This window comes from Corvus hawaiiensis, chromosome 4 (assembly GCF_020740725.1).
Source record: "Corvus hawaiiensis isolate bCorHaw1 chromosome 4, bCorHaw1.pri.cur, whole genome shotgun sequence".
Lineage (NCBI taxonomy): Eukaryota > Metazoa > Chordata > Aves > Passeriformes > Corvidae > Corvus > Corvus hawaiiensis.
Window position 1 is genome coordinate 47,200,294 of NC_063216.1, and position 22,380 is coordinate 47,222,673.

At 36.9% G+C, this 22,380-nt stretch overlaps 1 protein-coding gene across 4 annotated transcripts in view; it reads right to left on the reverse strand.

Annotated features, from left to right (window-relative positions):
- Positions 1-22,380, reverse strand: part of USP15 (ubiquitin specific peptidase 15) — a 61,678-nt gene that overhangs the window by 18,268 nt on the left and 21,030 nt on the right. For 2 of the 4 annotated variants that reach the window (XM_048300864.1, XM_048300865.1), the window contains exons 5-8: positions 21,040-21,185; positions 18,474-18,535; positions 8,227-8,310; positions 1,708-1,852 (exon numbers count right to left, since the gene is read on the reverse strand). In XM_048300864.1, coding sequence (XP_048156821.1) covers positions 1,708-1,852; positions 8,227-8,310; positions 18,474-18,535; positions 21,040-21,185 — 437 coding nt within the window. Of the gene's footprint in view, positions 1-1,707; positions 1,853-5,355; positions 7,460-8,226; positions 8,311-18,473; positions 18,536-21,039; positions 21,186-22,380 lie in introns of those variants that run through there. The other 2 variants (XR_007203080.1, XM_048300866.1) reach the window with 2 other exon arrangements.

The following is a 22,380-nucleotide window of genomic DNA, read 5'->3' on the forward strand; positions in this document are numbered from 1 at the left end:
TGACGCAATTCAGTAATCAAGAGAGGTTACGCGTAGAATTTTTATTTAGAATGGACACCGCAAAATGTGTGTCATTCCCCCTTTCAGTTCAGCCATCTTTTATGTAGCATACTAAAAAAAAATTTAATTACTTCCTGCACTGTTCAACTTCTCTTCAAGTATCCTACAAAAACACTTTAAGAAATAAGAATAAGTTTAATTTTATAGATGCTTTATATCAGTAAGTATGGAATAAGCATGGAATAACCCTCTATATCAGGTGGGGGCTAACTGTCTAGAAAGCAGCTATATGACCCAGGGGTCCTTTTCTGTGGAAATGTGATCCCGCTGTTCACCCTCATTGGAAAGGTATCCAGCTGCAAACTGGGCAGTATTAGCAACTGCAGTCAGAGGCAAAGGAGAGAAATCCTCGCCTCCATTTGGAACTTGTGAGACTGCTGCAGGAGCACTGTCCTGTTTAGGGCTACCCAGCGTAAGAAAGAGCAGAGAAGGGACACCAACATGGTCAAGGGGCTGGAGAACAATATACACGGAAAGGCAGAGCTATATGCATTAGTTTGACCTGAAGAAGACAAGATTAAGTAAGGGGAGAGCTTATAGCTCTCTGCAGCTACCTAACAGGAGGCTACAGAAAAGTAAGGCCAAATTATTCACTGCTTCTTAACACAAAGAAAGGATAGAAAAATCTATACACACTATGAAACTCTGGAACATTTCTTCTTTTGAACGAATTTCAACAACTTCATAAACCTAGCTTACAAATGTACCTGAAATTCCTTTTTTACCCAAACAAGCTAAAGAAGGAATGCAACATTTGGGTCGTGTTGTTTTTTTGTTTGTTTTTAATTTTACCCAAAGAGATCACAAACATAAACCAGGAACCCTTGTAATGACCAAGGAGGAAAAGAGGGTAACAACTCTGCACCATGCTTGGTTAAGATCTATCATTTTCATACTCAGGAAAATACGTGAACAAGAACTTAAATACACATAAGAGTTTTTTTACAAAAGGCTGCTCCGATGACAAAAAGCGAGTTTGAGAACTAAACAAAGCCAAATGAAACTCCTAGTTCTGATCATTAACCATTCTACAACTGCAGCTTCCACTTAAAATTAAAACACTAAGGTTTCTTCATCTTGGTAGAGTAATAGTAGATATACTAGTATTTCTCTTGCATTCATAGCAAAGACACAAGCTGTGACATTCCTGTAAAATACCTAATCCATGAAACAGCAGCTATTCAGAGAGTAAAGGTCAAAGGAAAATATTTTCCACAGTTCCTGCACATTAACCTGTACACTAAAAGTACATAATGAGTCAGAAATAAAGGCCCAGTAATCTATCAGTCATATACTTTTTGACACTCTTTTTGGTACTACAACTGCTACTCAAGTGCATTTCAATAGGAAAAGGCAGGTTTTGTGACATATGTGCACGGCAATTATTACAAAAAGCAAAGAATCCCACTTAAAGAGTTCACTCATGTAGAACACTGGTCAAACCTCCTTCTGACATTGATCATTATGAACGCAGCTACGTAAATCAACTTTTAAAGTATTCCAATAAAGATGCATTATTTCCTCACTTTTAATCCTATCCCACTACTTAGCAGGATCTCTAACTATTAGTTTTGAAATATGACAAAATAAAACAAGATACTATTTTCAACTAATTAAGACTAGCTGATTTTATTTTAAAGTACATACCTGAATTGCTGAATTCATGAAACATGTATTCCCCAAGTTACTCAGGCCACACAGGCCTGGCTGCTCATTGTGTCTTCCTGGCTCTGAATAATCATAATTCTTATAAGCAGTATATGATGGGAGACAATAGTTTGAATTTTTCACACTGTAAGAAAACAAGACATCTTTCACAATGTAAACATGTACTCTCTAGTACTTTAAAACATACAAGTACTTTATAAACTTAAATGATTAAAAATGTTAAACTAACTTCTGTGTACAAGTAAAGATTTAAAACACTTAACTTTTGTAATAACATTAATGTCAATTTAAAAGTCACCTGTGCAAACAACCAAAATCAAACATACTGCAGTAACTGCAATTATTACATCCCTACCCCTTTTTAATAGGAGCAGCTTCACAGCTTACTCTATTCTTCATTGCTCCATCATATTTAATACACTCAGACTTTAGACACCACCAGCAGCAATCAATCATTTACGTTCCTTTTGCATCCTGCTACTGCAAGAGTGAGGTCGGTGGGAATGGGAATGCAGAGTTACAGGTGAAAGCTGAGATTTCCAAGGCCACTGTGGCATAGCTGCTTCACTGCATCAGACAGTCTATTTATAGCTTCCCTGCTAGGACAGCACAATCCAGCATGCAAATGCAGAAAAGCCTTGAGAGGTAAAGGAATGCGCAAAATGCCTTGCAACAACTTCAATATAAATCTATGATGTATCTGTTTGGAGAAACTGGAGAAGACTGAAATAGGTAAAATGATAGTATTTAAAACAATTTGTTTCCAGATGAAATACAAAAGTGTCAAATATAAACTAACCCTCAAAACCGTAAAGCAAGCATATCTGAGAACACTAGAAAGGCAAAGAAATCTTCTAAGAGATGTTCTGTAATATGTTAGAAAAAACCAAGCAACCACAAAGGTTTAACCTTTTCAGGCACTGATCGTAATGAAATCTGTGTGACAGCAGCTTTGGCTAAAGTTCAGTATTTCTGCAGCTACTAAGCATCATTCACATTAAAAGCAACATGAACAAAAATTTGAAAGTCAGTTGCTAAGAATAAGGAAAAATATGCACTGCAAAGAATCAATCCTGATAAATGAGATTTACAGTTGCAAAGTCTGAGAATGCAAGTGCCCAATGGTTACACTCCAGCCATTACTCCTGAACACTACCATGCTCTTTACTGAACTCCAACTGTCCCCTCAGTGCACAACTACTCACTTTTCATAAATACCTGCTATTTAATCAAGTTATCAAAAATTTCAAACAAAAGGTGATGAAAACTTCTCCCTCTTTCAATGTCTCAGAAATTTCTGCAGTTTATAGCTCCACTGTCCATAAAGGTGCTGTTATCAAACCTTTACATCCGCTCATTTCTTTTTAATAGCTGACTTTCCTATTAGTTCTTCCCTTTTCTATACATACACCTTTTATCTGCTCTCTGGCTTGCCCCTAAACTAGCTAAGAGGTATTGTGTTTACTGGTCATTCTCAACAAAAAAAAACCACTGTAAAGTTAATGTTCACCCACGTATGACAGATTCCCAGGAAAAATTACCTTCCATCTCCCTTTGCAGTTGCAGCCCAGCCACTGCAGTGAACTCCAATCCCCTCAAGCTGGCAAGCCTCAGTTCCCCCACGAATCAAAACCACAAGCTTGCCACTGGTGCTAATGCAACCCCTACAATATAACCAACCCAACAGTGCACAGCAGCAACAGAAATGCACACGTACAGGGTACACAACAAGCTTCTACTTTCAGCCTTGCTTCCTTCCTACTGCTGTCCTTACCTGACTTAAAGATAACACTTTTCACACAGTTAACAAAAAAGAAATCTCTTTGAAATTTAGGAGATGAAGGGGTAATGAACTGATTGAATTTAATTCTTCTGGGGATTTTCATTCTTACTTCCCCCTCTGCAGCTTTCCCCCCCTTCACGAACTGCCAGCTTTGGAGGGACACTAGGAAGCTAAGGAAATGCAACTGGTATTTTTTGGCTGCAGTTTATTCATGTGAAAGATTTTCTCAAATTAGCTGAGTACCATGACAATAACTTAGTGCAAGATAATTGCAGTGCAGATAGATGCAGTGTGTATTTGCTCTAAGGGACAAACTGTCAGTTTACTTCTCAAAAGGGAAAGACATTTCTGAGCTCTTTCATCTCCAGTACTGGCCCACAGAAATATATTTGAGGGGTTTCGAGAATAAGGTTACCACTCATACTGTGAATCAGGTCTATTAATATATTTTTCTTTCATGGTTCTATGATATTTTATCAAAACATATCCTACAAAACACAGTGCCTACTGCATGCAGGATACTAGGAGATCTCTACAGCTCTATCAGTCTGCAAACTTTAGTTGTAAAAGAATGATTTTTATTTAAATTACATTGTTGCTTTGCTTTTTATGCTTTTGAGCTGGATGAAAAAGAAATCATTAACAGTCAACAGTAGATAGCTAGCAAGGGAAAGCAAGTAAAGATGCAAGGTAAGTCTACATGAATTTCATTCAAACAGAAATATCCTAGAAAAAGTAACTTGTGCTAACTGTGTGTCCCCAAGCCTCCAGGTGCTTTTCCTGCAAAACTTTCCTACCTTTAATGAAGGAACAATGCAGAGAAAAGCAGAAGGGTAGTACTATGATAGGCCAGTCAAGTAAGAGCAGTAACAGAAAGAAACACTGATAGTTCTTAGAAAAAATTGCTTCACAGAAGGTGAGATTTGAAAACATGAAACCATCTTCAGACCCTTGAACAGAGTTCTTGAAATGGCAAAAATGGTAAAAGGAGGTTTCCAAATGAGATTTTATTATCTGTAAATCTATACATTTTGAATTGCATGTACTAGATCTAAAATGACTGATTTGTACTGTCTGTATGCGCCTTTAAGCATCAAAGCAGCTTTCAAATGGCAGTGATGGACCCAGAGCACTCATTGTACAGCCGGAGTTCTGGGGAGCATGGATTTTCAACAGAGAAGACTGGAAAAGCATCACTAGCTTTGGAAAAGACATAATTTGACAGTGGAATGCCATATACCAACAGGTATGTAACACATGCTGCAAAAGGAATTTGAGTGGCAAGAAGGAGCCCAGAAAATTAGAAAGTTTGGAAGACTTACTGAGCTCTGTAATATTTCTACCATCTTAATGCACTGCCAATGTGTTTTTGTGACCAGCCACTTTAAGAAACCTGTTATCAGGTTTCATCAGATTTTAGAGATACCTGAAGTAGCAGGAGAGGCCCATGTCACAACACAAAGATTACTATCTTTATTTTTGTTCATTATCATTGTCTGGAGAGCAAAAGATAACATTTTAATCTATTTAAATTGCCTTTGTCATAATATTTGGTTATGTGTCAGGTACAACATGAAGAAGCTGTTTCTAGAGGCAATGTACTGTAATTAACACTTGCACTTCTTGGAATAAGCATATTGAAATATATGAAGCATGTGAACAAAGCTGCCAGCTGTCCATTTTGACAGGCTGACACTACTAAATGATGCAAACAACTCATTTCAGGAGTCTAAAGCAATGGTTACATATGAAACAAACAGAAAAACTTTTCACTCAATTCCCCAAGCAAAATCCCTGTTCAGGTGTTTTTAATCCCCATCCCACATAATTTAAAAAACACCATATGTGATATAAAATGTCTTGCTTTATTAACAGCAATAAACAGAAATTCCAATAAGACCTAAAAAATGTGTGTCTCTCCCTGCTCTTCTGAATCCACTAACACATATTACGCTAATCCTCCTATGTTATTCCTTCAACAAGACCACCTGTAAAGGCAAAAGAACACCAGTGATCAATTATTTGGAATCCTCCATTCCATCAAATGCAAACTCACATTTACAGAAATGAAGGCTTCAGACTGGATAAAATTTGCACAAGTTATTTCTGATATCTAATGTATGACTACCTCAACACACGATTAAATATCTACCAATTTGAGGCTTACTCTACAGAACACCTCCTGGATTAGAAAAACATTACAGAAATGTGTACCATACCAAAAAAAACCTGATACTTTCAGATTTTTAACATAATTTGTACTCTATAGGTGAGCACTAGTTATTGCAAAAGCAGGCTTGCAATGACTAGTATTTATGACCCTTAATACACACAACATGTTGTTTACTGTTTCTGCCTTATAAATCATCTTTGTCAGTTAAAATTATCTTCAAAACAAATGCTGGTATTTCCTTTAGAGTCACAGCACCTCATGCCCATGTGGAGATGCCAACAGATCCTAGAAAGCCACATATGTATAATTTCACTATTGCACAAAGGACAATGTGCAATATAAGAGACAATAAGGCAGAAGCATGGAAATAAATTCCAGACAAAGCTGACATTAAGTAGTTAATTAAGAAAAATAACGAAGATAGTATTAATTAATGAAAAAGAAGTGCTTTCTTAGACAAGGACATATTTACAAAAAGAATGGAACGTTCTTAACCCAGAATTACATAATACAAATAAATACAGAGATATATCTTTCCATTCACTATTTGAAGCCAAAAATTCTTAATGCAAAACTATGTACTTTAAAGTACAAAGTGTATTAATGGATACGACTTCATCACTGAACATACACTCTGAGAGAAGTGCTGCTAAAGATTCATATGCATTACATCTTGTATTGAATGGTTAATTTTTGATTTATAAAATATTTTAAAGTCATCATAATTGGATTATTGCATTTTAAGGAAAACCATATACTTCTGCACTGAATATCTGTCTTATGTAACATCCAGATGTACTGTGTTTTGATATACAAGAGAAAACTGACTGGTACTTCATAATACTACGGAGTACATGTACCTATTAACTGATTCACAAATTAAGTTATAGTTAAATCACTTAAAAGGACCGATTCCGTATCAAATCTGAAATTTATATGACTTCCTTTTAAATACGTATTTCTGTTGAAAATCATAAATTGTAAAATAACAACAAACGAACAAACACCTTCAAACCCCAGAATTTTTCCTTTAAGTTCTAAAAGCTCACATTTTGGCTCCAAAATAAACCAAGAAATAAAATCAGGTAAATCATGTGAACAAACTATCTTTAAAAGCTGCAAGAGCTGGCAACAGGTTTCGTAAGTGCCTCCTAAACATAACTACATCACTAGCAAAAAGCTAATGTAAAAAAAAAAAAAAAAAAAAAAAAAAAAAAAAAAAAAAAGAGAGAAAATAAAAAAGCCTTGATGGCTTGATTTAAAATCACGGCTCCCTAGAAAAAAGTAACTGTTAAGTGTTGGGGTTTGGCAATACCACTGCATTTTGCTTAAACACTAGGAGAAGAAGAGATTAGTTCTCAGCTAGGGGCTCAGCTCTGATCAAGTAACTTTTTGCACAATCATAGATAAAATACTCTTCTTATTTACTACACATTCACACACAGAGTACAATAGACTGCAGTTAAATACACAGATTTCAACTGTTCAACAGTGAGAGTTGGGGCTACTCACAATTGGTAGAAGCACAAGTGACACTTCACCCCTTAGGAAAAATCACTTCTGAGAAGTGCAGTATTTAACTGTAAGATATTGTATATTTAATATTTATGTCACCTTTTTAGTATTTAACATCTTCAAATGTGATCACAAAATGCATGTTTAGAAAAATATTAAAAATTTCAATGAATTGTAAGAATAAGGCTCTTCAACTTCCCCCAGCTTGCATTAAAGATGAGTGCTCTCTGGTTTCAAGCATTTGAAAGATGCTCCATTATCTGTTAAAGTGAAATAATTCCATGTTTTTCTATATTCACCAACTTTTTTTACAGTTGTGTACAGTAACAACAACAGAAAAATTACACAAAAAGTTGGCCAATGCAATATGAAAGCTCTTCTTTTAGAGTTTTATCACATTATTTATTAAACTTCTAATTCGGAATATAAAGGAGAAAGCACGTAAAAGTGAGAAGTCTCTTACTAAGCCTTTGTTCATTGTAATAGTCAAGCACACTTAGCCTGATCTCTCTCCAGTCCTCTAGCACTAGTAGAAGAAGCAGAAGTTAAGTTGCTGGGTACATTACAGCTAATACAATTCAGCTGTTATGATTTGAAATCAAAGTGTGATGTCACATATGCTGCTCTAATACCTTGGAAGCAATAAACAAGGGAAAACCTGATCACCATAAGGATAAGTACTTTATACTTTTCTCGTTCTCCAGTTAAATTCAGCCAGGACAGTAATAACAACAATGTATTTTTAGAATGATAAACTCTAAATGAAGTCTATACGTTTTCTTACAAAACCCAAAATTCTTTTCAGTGTCTTCCCTGCTGAAGAGTAAGAGTTACAAACATCTCTAATGTTGTTTCATTTCTTTGTGTCAGCATTACCTACACTATGAAATAGTAACCAGTAACAATTCACAAGCCAAATATTGCAAAGCAATTCAAAATCCTTAAGCTAGGAGGTATAAAACATCGAACTTTGTTTATATCACACTGGGGTGATTAATTAAATAATGTTTTAAGGTATATTGCTTACTTTCTGTTGTTCATGTTGTTATAATTATTTGATAGAGATGGAGAGATCTTTGGTAAGGTTGAAAAATTGGATGCACCTGGGGACCTTTAAAAATATGAAAATGAGAAATTAGACAAAAATGCTGAGACATTAAAAACTATGAAAGAAAGATAACAAATGAACAAAGCAGATAAACAAGCATGGAAAAGAAATACTTTTTAAAAAGTGGGCAAAGCACTAAAAATACCCAGGACATGCAGCCCTCAGAATCTGTCTCTTAAAACTTGAAATGTTTCACAGTACTTAAACTTCCATAATTTCTTGAAGAAACAGAGCTATTAAAAACCAAAAGAAACCACAGGCCACTGTACTAAAAAAATTGTTTTCAGCTTATAGTACAACTGTAGATATTCTGATGTTCTAAAACTTGAAATGTTAAGTTCCTAATGTAGGAATTTTATTAAAATTTAATTTCAAACTAAATGGATGTTGAGATGAGATACAAAAATGATTAAGATAAATACTTCAAGGTTACTTTAACAGCAGCATGGAACCATTTAGTTAAAATTGTCTCAGTAATACTGTTAGAAAACTTCAGGATATTATGCACAATACAAAATTTTTAAAAAACTTTTTTTTTGCCAAAAGTAGAAGCATTATCACTTATCCCCATGGTTTAAGACACTACTTTAAAATACAAGAAAACTGATTATTTTCATCACTCTTCTCACAAAGACCTCTGAATATAACAACTAAGTATGATATTTACAACTAACTCGCAGTGTATTTTTCTTTTCTTGAGCAAATCTTACAGGTAAGCAAGGAAAAGACAGAATACTCAAAGGAGTTCATGTACCCTCCTGATTTTGTGGGCCCTATGTTAACTCCAACTGAATTGGAGTTCCAGATGTCATTGAAAAGCTTTGAAATACAGATCACTGTATTAAGAGAAGAACTTCTGCATGCTCAGGACTTTTTAAGCACCTTTTAAGAACTAAACTCTTAGGGAAATAAACATTTTTACACTGGAAATTTCCCCAAGTATATATTCACAGTTATTTTCAACTTTCTATTAATAAACTTTCTCCAAAAGAAGAGTTGCTGGGGAAAGGGAACCTCCATCCACACTGCTCACACCAATTTGATGCCAGAGCTTGCAAGAGCTGCCGCCCAGAGCCTGGAGAGGGTTTGCAGGTCAGGACGAATGAACCTGAAGTACAGCACAAAAGAATTCCAGCCACTGCAGCCAGCACTCTTCTTCAGCTTCACTGAGGGCCTGACTGAAATACCTCCATGCAAATGTACAAGCATGGGCAAAAAACAAGAGGAGCTGGAGATGTGCATATGACTGTAGGGGTACGATCCTCTGCCATCACTGGCAAATAAGTGGTGGGATGGCTACTATGTCTGGAGTGTTGGAATGAAAGGACATAGGCTATTTAGGAAGGATAGGCAGGGGAACCTCTTGGGAGCTCCTCTAAGGGATCCATGATCCCTGATGCATAAGGATTAAAGGGAGGGCAGGGACAGGCAAGATTATAGTGGGGGTCTGCTATGGGCCACCCAACCAGGAAGACCAAGGAGGTGATTGGTGACAGCCAACATGCTGTCAACTAAGGGCAAATCTTGTCAGAGAAATTTGGTGGCATTCTAAAACAGGGTTAAAGAGGTGGATGAGGGAAGAATGACATCATCAGTCTAGACTTCTGCGAAGCATTAGACACTGTCTCTAAACTGGAGAGACATCAATTTGACAGATGGACCACTTGGTGAATAAGGAACTGGCTGGGCAGTTGCACTCAAGGAGTTGTACTCAACGAATCAGTGTCCAAGTGGAAACCAGTGGTGTTCCTCAGGGGTCAGTACTGGGACCAGTGCTTCTTGGCAGTGACATGGACAGTGGGATTAGTGCATGCTCACCAAGTTTGTTGACACCAAGCTGTGTTGTGTGGTTGACACACTGGAGGAAATGGATGTCATCCAGAGGGACCTAGCTTGAGAGATGGGCTGATACAAACTTCATGAGTTCAACCATGACAAATGCAAGGTCCTGCACTTGGGTCAGGGCAATCCCAATCGCAAGCACAGGCTGGGCCAAGAATTAATTGAAAGCAGCCCTTAAGACAAAGAACTGGGGGTGTTGGTGGATGAGAAGCCCAACATAACTCAGCAATGTGAGCCCACAGCACAGAAAGCCAGCTATACCCTGGGCTCCATCAAAAGCAGCGTGACCAGCAGGGCAGGGGAGGGGATTCTCCCCCTCTGCTTTGCCATCATGACATCCCATCTGGAGTGCAGTGTTCATCTCTGGGGCCACCAGCATAAGGACATGAACTTGTTGATATGAGTCCAGGACAGGGCCACAAGACGATCAGAGGGCTGGAATATTTCTCCTATGAGCAGACTGAGAGAGTTGGGGCTGTTAAGTCCAGAGAAGAGAAGGCTCTGGGGAAACTTTAGTGCAGCCTTTCAGTTCCTAAGAGGGCTATGAAAGGGAGAGGAACTTTTTACAAGGGCATGTAGTCATTGGACTAAGGGGGAATGACTTCAAACTGAAAGAGAGTAGGTTTAGATTAGATATTAGGAAGAAATTCTTCTCTGTGAGGGTGGTGAGGAACTGAAACAGGTTATGCAGAGAAACTGCGGATGGCCCATCCCTGTAAGTGTTTGAGGCCACATTGGATGAGGCTCTGAGCAACTCACTCCAGTTGAAGGTGCCCCTGCCCATGGCAGGGGATCAGCTTTTGAGGTCCCTTCAAACCTAAACCATTCTATGTATCACCACATCAAGAACATGTTAGTTAATTCTTCAAGTGTTCAGATCAACATTCACAAAGCTTTCCTGTAATTTCCTTTATCAATCTAAACCCCTCTCTTTGAATATTATCTTCAAAGAAGTAAAATACACAGACTGTGTCCACAAAAAATACCTAACCAAAGTCAGTTTAACCCCATTTAAATCCAAGACAGAAGTTAAACTATGGCATTTACACATGTAATTATTTTAGAAGAAGCTATTTAATCTGAATAATTTTCAACTGAAATTGAACTTTTCAAAACAATTTGAAGCTTTTATATGATTTAAACCAAATTAAAATGCAATACAGTTTTAAATTTTAAAACTCAACGTATAATTGCAGTATATAAAAGCTAAAAGAAACCAGAATAAGCCACATAAAGGTCTACACAATCAGTAAATGGCTTGCTTCTCAAAAGCAGGAGTAAACCAAATTCTCAACATAGCTACAACAGTAGCAGAAACTAACAGATAGTTTTGAAAAGTAACTTTTAATGATGTAACTAACAAACCCCACAAAATTATTTATTATAATTTAGCATCTTAACAGTCCAGCAAAAGACAGGTTAATAAACCCACTTCACTGTATTACGCTGAAATAAATGGTAACTCACATTAGATATTGAACTGCCCACATACTTCATTAACACTACAGTTAAACTGTACTAGAATTCCCCTAATGACCAACAGCAAGGAGATAAATACAGACATGAGGAAAAACAACTGCAGCTAGAACAATCTTTTTTCCACTGCAGTCATCCAGACTGACTGGATCAGGATAAAGAAAGGCAGATAAGACTTTTTTTGACAACTGGAAAGAAGCCTAACATTCACAGGCCCTAGTCCTTATAGCAGACCTGCTGGTGAGACAACATAGGGCACAAAAAAACGCAGGAAGGTTCTGAGATGCAATGATGACAACTTTCTGATGCAGGTGACTGAGGAGCCAACAAGGAGAGATTCTCGGCTGCATCTGATACTTAAAACTAAGGAGGAACTAGTTGGGAATGTGAAGGCTGGGGCCTTGGCCAAAATGACCTTAAGATGGTGAAATCTGAGATCCTGAGAGAGCATGGCAGAAAGCAGGAGCACAGCCCTGGATTACTGCAGAGCAGACTTTAGCCTTTTTAGGGATCTGATTGGAAAAGTCCCATGGGATACAGCCCTGGAGAGAAGAGGGGGCCCTAACAGAGCTGGCTGATATTCACAGAATCATTTAGGTTAGAAAAGACCTCTAAGATCATTTAAGTCCAGCCTTTCAAGGACCATCTCCTCTATGCTCAGGAATGGTCCAGTCAGAGAACTAGAAAATCAAGCAAAGGCAGCAGGAAACATGAATGGATGAACAAGGAGATTTTGACCCAACCTGGATGAGAAAGCGTATGAGTGAAAGCAGTGGTAGATACCTTGTTTAACCAGCCTGATGGTAATCACTTCATAGAAGGCTATCTTGGCAGATGAGGGGGAAGCAATGGGTGTGGTTTATCTCAACTTCCTTAAGTCTTTTGACAGTGTCTCCTGCAACACCCTCATAGACAAGTACATGAAACATGGGTTACATAAGTGTACAGTGAAATGGACTGCAAACCATTCAATCCTACCCCTGGAGGGGCCAGTGACCAAATGGAAAGCAGCTTGGCAGGGAACCACCTGGGGTTCTGCTGGATAAAAGCTGAACGTGAACCAGCAGTGTGTCCTTAGGCCAAACACCTTGGCCCAGTGTGCTACACTGGGAAAAGCACTGCCAGCAGGTCAAGGGAGGTGATCCTTCCTGTCCACTCAGAACCGGCTAGAGACACCTGGAGTGCTGGGCTCCCTTCTGGGCTCCCTAGTACCAGAAAGATAGGGACATTCTGGAGCAAGACTAGTGAGACACTACAAAGGTGCAGCATTTGACATGTGAAGAAGCTGAGAGAGCTGGGACCGTTCAGCCTGGAGAAGAGAAGGCTCCAGAATAATCTTATCACTTGTATAAATACCCAATGGAAGGGAATTAAGGAGATGGTGCAAGAATCTTCTCAGTGGTGCCCACTGAAAGGACAAAAGTCTATGGGTATAAAAGAAAAGAAATAAAATTCCATTTGAACATGGAATATGCCTGGATATGGTCCCAGGCAATCTGCACCAGCTTCTGATGCTTTGAGTAAGGGAACTAGGTGAGACTGTCTCAAGAGGTCCTTCCATCATCAAAGACTCTTTTCCTTGTTAGCTGATTGGGCTAACACACAACTTTAAAGCCAGCTTTAGTTAGACTTTTCTCTTCTTACAAACCCTAATTCAGCTAATCATACTTCTTCGGGGAATTTGCAGTAAAAAAGGTTGATATTTTAACATTCATCAATCAAAAAATTAATGTTCAGTACATGCATTTGTTAAGAGTTTTTCAACCCTCTACTAATTCATGTTAATGAACATGTTTGTTAAACTAATTGAAAATGTCTGTTGAACATTACTGATGTTTACCCACAGGAGCACAGACACATGGTTATCACAAGTTACTATTTTTCGGCAAATGGCAGTCCAGTTTTTGACTGGCAAACAAGCTGACAGCTCTTGCTTATACAATTTAAGACATCAGAGTAAGTCCCCAGTTAGCTCTATTCACCACAATTCTCTTTCTCACAGAAAAGTCAGTAGAAAGGCACGCCTGTCCGCATATCAATTGCTTCAGGGAAAAAAACCCCTCATTTCAGTATACACAATTTTTCCTTTGGAGATTCATGGATATATTTTCCTAAAAAACTTGGATAAACAGGCATTATATTATTTTAAAAAGGACTGCTAGGCATCTTTTATCCATTTTTTTCCTCCTCTTAACAAACATTATGGGGTCCAACCCAGTAACGGAGAAAAATCAAGAAAGGGCCTTTAATGCTCTTCCAAGGCAAAAAGGCATACAGTTTGAACCAGAAAAAAAAAGTTAAAAAATTTTCTATGTGAAAAATATTGTATGAAAACATTAATTATTGTAAGAAGAAAAAGAAATAAGCTATGAATGTGTACTGCCTCACACTTCTGTACGGTCAAAAAAACCCCTAACCAACAATATATTCCCTTTCACACACAAAAATTGCTTTAAAGTTAACAGCAGGCCACCTGTAAATTATGTTAAGCAGCCAGCTATTTGATTAGGATGACTGAATCCACAGTGAATCTAAAAAACAGAAGTTTTATTAGATTAATGAAATCCATTGCTTTTATTATACATACAGAGATATAGATTGACAGGTAATAAAAAAAAAAAAATCTTTTTTACCATATAGAAAGCATTTTTAAAGAATTAGATGAAACCAGTAGACTAAAAACTTGTTTTTAAGTTTTCTAAAAAACCCCAGCTACAACACCTCTTTAAAATTAGAGGGAAATAACCTACTAGTTTATAGGGTTTTTGTATGCTTCCCTAACTTGCTTTTATATTTGCATACAAATAGGTAACAACTTCTTAACAGAAAACTAACAAACCCTGTCCTGGCTATTCAACTGGTAACCCACGGAATGTCAAAACTTGAGTTCCTTGCTTCTCTGTAAGTTTTACAATCACAGATTGGCTGAAAGGTTTTAAGTGATGAACAGTTTTTCCTAAACACAAGTAACTTGATTTTGTAGTACAGTTCCTTAAGTAACTTGAACTACAACCTTAGACCCTTTTTTTAATATATCTTAGTTTAAAACACCATCTTGACAATAATAAACCATTCAAACAGATTTAGTTATTTTTCCTGCCTGCAGAATAACTTCCCATATAAGGACACTGATTAAAAAAAAAAAAGTCTGCACACAGATAACAAGTCTTCATTCAAATACTGGGATCAGCAGCAACTAAGCTACCAAAACAGCTGGGATCTGTATGTTTATGTAAGTTTGTCACGTGTATGACACTGAGGAGACATGTTAGTCAGCTACTCACAGACATGTTAAGTATAAAAGAAATTTTCTGCAAAAATGATAATGACTGCTAAGTAATATCTCTTTTGGGAGCAATGACATTTAAGACATTACAGGAGAAAGAAAGTTTCACAGAAATCAACCTCTCAGAGCAAAAAACATGCCAGTAGCTGATACAAACAACCCCTGAGAAAGCCAAAAATCCAGCTATTCTTAAACCTGACTGACCCTGTGAACAATTTAAGAATGTATACCACATTCAGATACTTTCAGACAAAAGTCCCAAGACTCACAAACATTTTATGCAGCATTAAAACATGATACAATAGCAGATATTAAATCACGCAGAGTTTTTACAGTGGATGTTGCGATTACTTCCAAAATTAATTAAATTCAGAAGTTAGAAGAACAGTACACATAGAAGAAATGTGAACAGTGACAAATTTGAACACAGAGCAGAAATTAAGTTGCACAGCATGGTCTCTGCTTCTATATGAAAAGGATCTCACACTTTAAACCGCTCCTTTCTAATTTCAAAAGAAGAGACAATTGTGATGATAATCTTTTTTTCTTGTAAGAATTCATTATACTCGTAAGAAAAAGAGAATTATCATTGTCGAAAGTGTTCCTTCCTATACTGAACTGAGGTCCCAACCTGGCCACTTTCGAAGTAAATAAGTTATTTTCTTGCAGAAGAAGCTCACACCTTTAACATCTTTCTCATGAAAAACTGCCAGCATTCATCACCAGTTGTAGGAATACAGAAAAATTGCCAAAAGAAGTAACCAATACAAAAATTGCTGTTACACTTCTGCTAAAAAGAGGCGGGGAAAATGTGCAGAACATCTTTCCATCTTACTGTTTCTCATTTTCAACTGTCACAACGTATCTTCTGTTGCCATTCTGACAGACCTCAAAAGGCTGGAAAAACGAGCAAACAGGAATCTCATGAAGTCCACCCAAGGGAAATGTGAAGGCCTGCACCTGTGGAGGAACAATCCCAGGAACCAACACACGGGGAGGAAGAGGGGGTGTGGGCAGATGACTGAATGGAAAGCAGCTTGGCAGGGAACCACCTGGGGTTCTGCTGGACAAGAAGCTGAACGTGAACCAGCAGTGTGTCCTTAGGCCAAACACCTTGGCCCAGTGTGCTACACTGGGAAAAGCACTGCCAGCAGGTCAAGGGAGGTGATCCTTCCTGTCCACTCAGAACTGGCTAGAGACACCTGGAGTGCTGGGCTCCCCAGGACCAGAGAGACAGAGATATCCTGGACCAAGTTCAGTGAGACACCACACAGGTGATCAAGGATTGCAGCATCTGACCTCTGTGGAGAGGCTGAAAGCTGAGACCATTCAGCCTGGAGAAGAGAAGGCTCCAGAGTGATATTATCAACATGTATAAATAACCAGTGGGAGGGAATGAAGAAGATGGAGCAAGACCCTTCTCAGTGGTGTCCACTGAAAGGAGAAGAGGCAATGTGCACAAACTGAAGCACATGCAATTCTTTCTAAATGTAAGAAATTTTGTTTCAAAATAGGAGTTAACAAACAGTGGAATAGGTTTACAGGAAGGCTGTAGAGCCTCCATCCTTGGACATGCTCAAAACATAACTGGACACAGTCCCAAGCAACCTGCTGTAGGTGACCTGTCTTTGAGCAAGTGGGCTGGACCAGAGAATCTATGGAGATGCCTTCCAACTTCAACAATTCTGTGAATCTGTAGAAAAGCTTAGCTCATGTTCTAAAATGATCCTGCCTTTTCAAGCTTTACAGTCTTTCATGCTTTCCAATATTCTACATTTTGACATTTCTAAATATGGCCTTTTATCTTGATGTCAGAATTTGTTTACAATTCGTACTCTTCAAAAAGAAGCAGTACAAAGAGGTAATTTCAGCAGTGTGAGCCAGTGTGTGACCAATGAGAAGGCTGTAGGAAGGTATGTGGATATATGCTGTGATGACAAACTAATACTCCTAATGCATCTCACACAGAAAACTCCAAAGTGTTTATTATTTCTATCCCTTTAAACATTTATTAGATTGTTCATGAAGTTTTAAACAGGTGTAAAAATCTGTCCTATTACTGCCTGTTGACAGTTGCTATTTGAATTCACTAAATTTTGCAAACCTTCAATTTTTACAGTGTATTTGAATATCAAATTCCCAGCTTTCTGATAGCTGCCAGATCTCAAAACCATACCCCAACCTCACAGTAAAATTATTCATTCTCATTTGTTGGTTTACTTACAGCCTCCTCTGACACCAGCATTCTCAATTACTATTTCACTTGTCTCCAGATCAAGCATTTTTCAGGAGACATTCTTTAATTTATATACTGCTCCTGAATGCTTTCCATAAAATGGAAAAGAAGTTTGGCAGAATAAAGGCAGATACCATCACCAGAATATTTTCCAACCAAGACTTCCAAAAGAATCCATGACAATGAGTTATGTAAGTTCTTTTAACCTTTGAAATCTGCATCTAAAATTTGACCAAGAATTTAAATTTCTACTAGATGCTTTTTGAGATCAGAGATTAAACTTCAAATACTTAGCATCCCATTCTTTCTATTGCTCCACATTCTCAATCCTTTGTGTTACATCTTGCTAAGCAAGATTATACTGTTTGTACTAATCTTAAACTGAATTCAGACTTCATTAAATAACTTAATAGAAACTAGTGCTCCAAATATAAGTGCTTGAGATAAAAAACCAAAGACAAACGCTGTCCTTCAAATGATAAGCAATGATACTATAAAAATGTTTTAGAACAAGTGACACTTGATTACATGCATGCATATTCTTAAAAGGAATAAACAGAACTTAAAAGAACTTAAACTTTTAAATGAAAGGTATGATCAAGAACCAGCCAACAAAGGCAAAAAACACAGTTAATGATTTGTAAGGCTGACATCATATTAATTAATTGGTTCCAGCTGTTCTTCAAAACCAACAGAACATGATTTAGATACTGGAAATAATATTAGAAATAGTTTATCCATCTAAATGAAGAAAAACACATAAGTCCTTCTATTCACTTGCCACTATCAACGTGCTGTTGATAAACAGCAGTAGGAAAACCAGAAAACAAAACCAACATTGTCCTGCATTAACTGATGACAGCCCAACAAAGAGCAAAAGCCACATGATGGTAATGTAGGCTGCAATTTAAATAAACTTTATGGGTAAATATTGTGCTCTGGAGACAAAAGGAACAAGCTGTCCATGAAAATATTTACATATAAGAAAAATACTGATAAAATATACATATCTGTGTTGACCTAACACATACACTGTGCTTTGAAACAGAAATCTAAATAAAATAAGCTAAGTTTTACAGTTTTCTACTATGGATTCTTTTTTCATTTTTAAGCAGGATAATATATATCATTGGTTGAAATCAACAAAGTTAAGCAACTTATATACAGGCATTCACCATTATTATGCTATGTTCTACAATGCACGGCACTTACAACAAATATATTCAGCAGATTTTCAAAATCAAATGCCACTTTTAGAAACTTTTTTTTTTTAATAAAACAAAATAATATGTGAAGTTAATCACATGACTGGAATTCATAACTTACTTAGGAGTTGAAGGACCTCTTGGCCATGTTCCATCCTCATTCTTCTGTTCTATCACCAGGACCTACCACCAAAAGTGTAATAAGAAAACTGAAATAAAAATATCAGTAGATTCCTTTCTGTTCCATCTTTTTAATGGATTTGCTGACATGTGATCAAGAAAAGACTGGTATTTAAATTACTGTTCACTGAGATTCAAGAATATTCCATTACACTCCACATTCTATCCATTAACACTGCACCATCCTCTCTACTTTTTTCACTCCACATATTAATTTGTGCAATTTTGGGCACTTCACTTAATATTTCTATTCCTCTAAAATCCATGGATGGCAAGCCACTTATCTCTCAAAGAGGTCAGAAGATAACCTGCAATGTTTAAATGAATCTATAGAAATCACATGTCTATACAACAGCCCTGTTAAGGAAAGGACATTCCTGAAGGAATTTTGCCTCACACAGATCAGTAAGAAAAAAACCAAACCAAAACACCCAAACAAAACTATTTTCTGCACTGATAGCCTTAAAATCGTACCTGTATGGTTATTCCTATATGTTTTACCAAAGCATTTATCTAATATTATTTTTTCAACGGGACAGTTGGCTAACAAAATCAATTTTGTTCAATTTGTTATTGGTACAGAAAGGAGTACAGAACACTCAGTCCCAAACACAGGCATCAGGTGTCATTTGAAACTCCTTCGGGTATTTCAGGTATCTGCCCTACGCTGGCAGTTATGACACAGGACCTACAAAAAGCTCATGCCTTTTTCTGGATTGACAGCTGAGATATCTAGATCCTTTGAAATGGCAACTAGACTCCAATACTTAAACTGAATCCAACGCCCCACTTCCAATGCAACTAATTCTGCACAACGGTACACCGATGTTTCAGGACTCTAATTAACTGCCATGCTGTGCCTGTATGTGTCCACATAGTGACATAAATTCACATACATACTAATGCTCAAAACCTTGTGTATAAGCCACTTGAAGATGTAATCACATTTTCAGTCTGAATACACAAGAGCATGAGATTGGAAACAAGCCTTCTATCATGACCAGTTTTTTATCAGGAACAGAGCAGACTGCTATCCTTGGTCATTGATGCTGAAAGACTGATTCTGCCATACTTCCTTGACTGGCTCTCAGAGATTAGATTACTAAATAAAACGTAGATTTAGACTGAAGAGTTCAATGGAATCCCTAAAGGCTCACTTCAGAAATCAACTGATAAATTCAAAGCATTAATTTACTCAATTGCATACACTATTATAACTATTACGTTAGACAGACTGTAATAGTCAGGGTAACTATTACTAGGTTAGGAAGCTCAGCAAGAAAAATAACTGTGTGTGTCAGCAAGTGCAACTGACCAAACACATATGGCCTACCACGACATTTAGCATTTTCAGAAACCATGGTTAAACTCTGTTTTAAACAGTATTTGTTTTGCTCAAAGTACAAATGTCACCTAGAGACCTTGTCACGGCTTTATGAGACCATGTTTGCTTCATAGTTAATGTTTCACTGGGATGGAGGTAATTTGCAAGTTACATCTTTGATGTGAATCTTTTATGGGAGATGTGGGCTCTTCCAGTAGGACCTATGCATTGTTAAAATTACCTGTGTGACAGTTTAAGTGCATGCAGCATGAAGCTAAAGGACACAATAGTTCAAGCAGCTATTTTGGTGCACTGATTAGCTACCTTCCATGCCATAAAAGAAAACTGAAACACAGCATAAATACTGCTGGTAAGTAGGTTAGAGTCAAATAGTTCAAGGCAAAAGGAAATACTTTAACATAATCTTGACTAAAATTACTGTCATCAAATTTCATCCATCCACATTTGTAGCATGACAGCATGAACTACAGCTCTTGAAAAAACATTCAACTCTATCTGAAGACTGAAGAATCAGTGTAACAATCTGAAAAGTTTTTCTAACAATGCAATTGCTCGATCTGTTTACATTTATATTTTGTAGCTTAACATTTAATGTTTGCTCTTTACATTCATCTGGAAAGGTAAAAAAATTATCTTGTGAGGAATTCCCCTATAAAGTGATGATATTGTCTCATATTAAAAAGCAGGTTTACAAGCCTCTGTTGTTCTTATCAAAATATTTTCATTTTTTCTAATTTTGTATGTGAAATCTAGACAGTGGAATGTGAGTAGAAGACATTCTTCTAGAATACCTAAAAAGGTCTTCAAATTTTGGGTTTCATTATAGGAACATATCCCAGATCCTAGGAATAATTTTTTATTTCGGATTTTACCAAATTCATGTCAGCAACTTCATAAAATTGGTAAGTATAACATTTAAAATTTAGAAGTATATTTAGAATTTTAGTTTTAATTCACCAAGAGAGTTAAATCTTTAATCCTGAAAACACACACAAAAACTACTTTAATTTCAACAAATTTGTTCATAAAATCCTCTATCCCTAACACCATGTATTAAGAGGCAATTTTCATTTAAAAAGAAGTAAAAATCATTGGGTGCAGCTACATTTTCATGAGCAAAAAGATAAACATATACAAGAAAAGAAATAATATTTCACTGTACCTGTCCCTGGTATAAACCAGCATCCTGTATGGTACTGTCTGGTTTATTCAAAGGTTCAAAAGTATTACTCATGTATTTGTTCCACAATCTGGTCTCTTTTTCCCCTGGAATATTGAAAATTTTTCTTATCTCCTTTTCAATTGTGTCTGTTTTGTAAAGGAGAGAACACAAATTTAACATTTCAATACACAAACAGCGTAAGGTCAAATAAAGCATCAGAATTCATCTCCTCATACTCAAAATATGAACGAAACTGTAGAAATTACCATGCAACTACATCATTTTGTAGGACAAGCAGGAAGTTGGTAGTTAGCTTGCCTTTAAAATGGAAACAGTCAGAGGACTGAATCCCTTAGCAAGGCAGACCAAATAAAGTGAACTTGATAAATAACAGACAGGAGCCATCTACTCATTTCTGAATGTGCTAACAGAGGAGTGAGGGGAGGTAGCAAATCATCACAAGTGAGACTGGTAGCAAAATCAGGTGCAGGGAGTGCAAGTCATTCTGTTCCTCTCCCTAAATCAATCCCTCTTCAGTTTTTACTCTTCTACCCATGAGTGCAATTAGCACTAACCACAATATATAAATCATGCATGAAGTTTAATTCACGTATCCACAGAAATTAAAAACTACTCTGTAAAACTGAAGTGCATAAATTTATTTTAAAAGAAAGAGGAAAGATTTTCTGTCCCGGAATGATTTAAAGCAAAAAGGTCTACCAACTCCTGCTCTACCTGACAGAAATATAACCAGTGCTACATAATTTTAAGGTAGCATTACCGTTATCTACAACGAAGTTTAAGCAGTTCTTAATCAACTCTTTTCTCCTCATACACAAGCAGAGTTTATTAAAGAGTTGAGTTTTTTAACTAATATGTATCATAGCAATCCCACTCAGCTGCTTTTTTTAATTGATAGACTCACAAAGGGCCATGGAAGCTATGTCTCATAACAGCTAACAGAACACAAAACAGGAGTCAGGAAACATACACTTTATCCCTGATGATCACTGAAAGCACTATTCTAGAAATGGGCCCTGTAAGCTCTTTGAAAGACATTCCTCCAAAGTCTAAGGATAAAACGCTAGTGTGTCAGGTTCTCTTCCTCCCTTTTACTCAAGACTGCCTGTTCCACTAGGTTAAACAAGAAAAGCCAAATTGAGACCCGAAACTTAAAAGTACCTTGCAAAAGTCCAGCCACTGGCTTCTGAAATGTGTGACAATGGGCAATTTGTAGATATAGTAGACACCTGAATACAAATTGTTTCTATACTAGTTAGCACACATTTTAGTGTTAGACTGGATCATCTGTTTTGGTAACAGAGATGATACGTAGGCAAG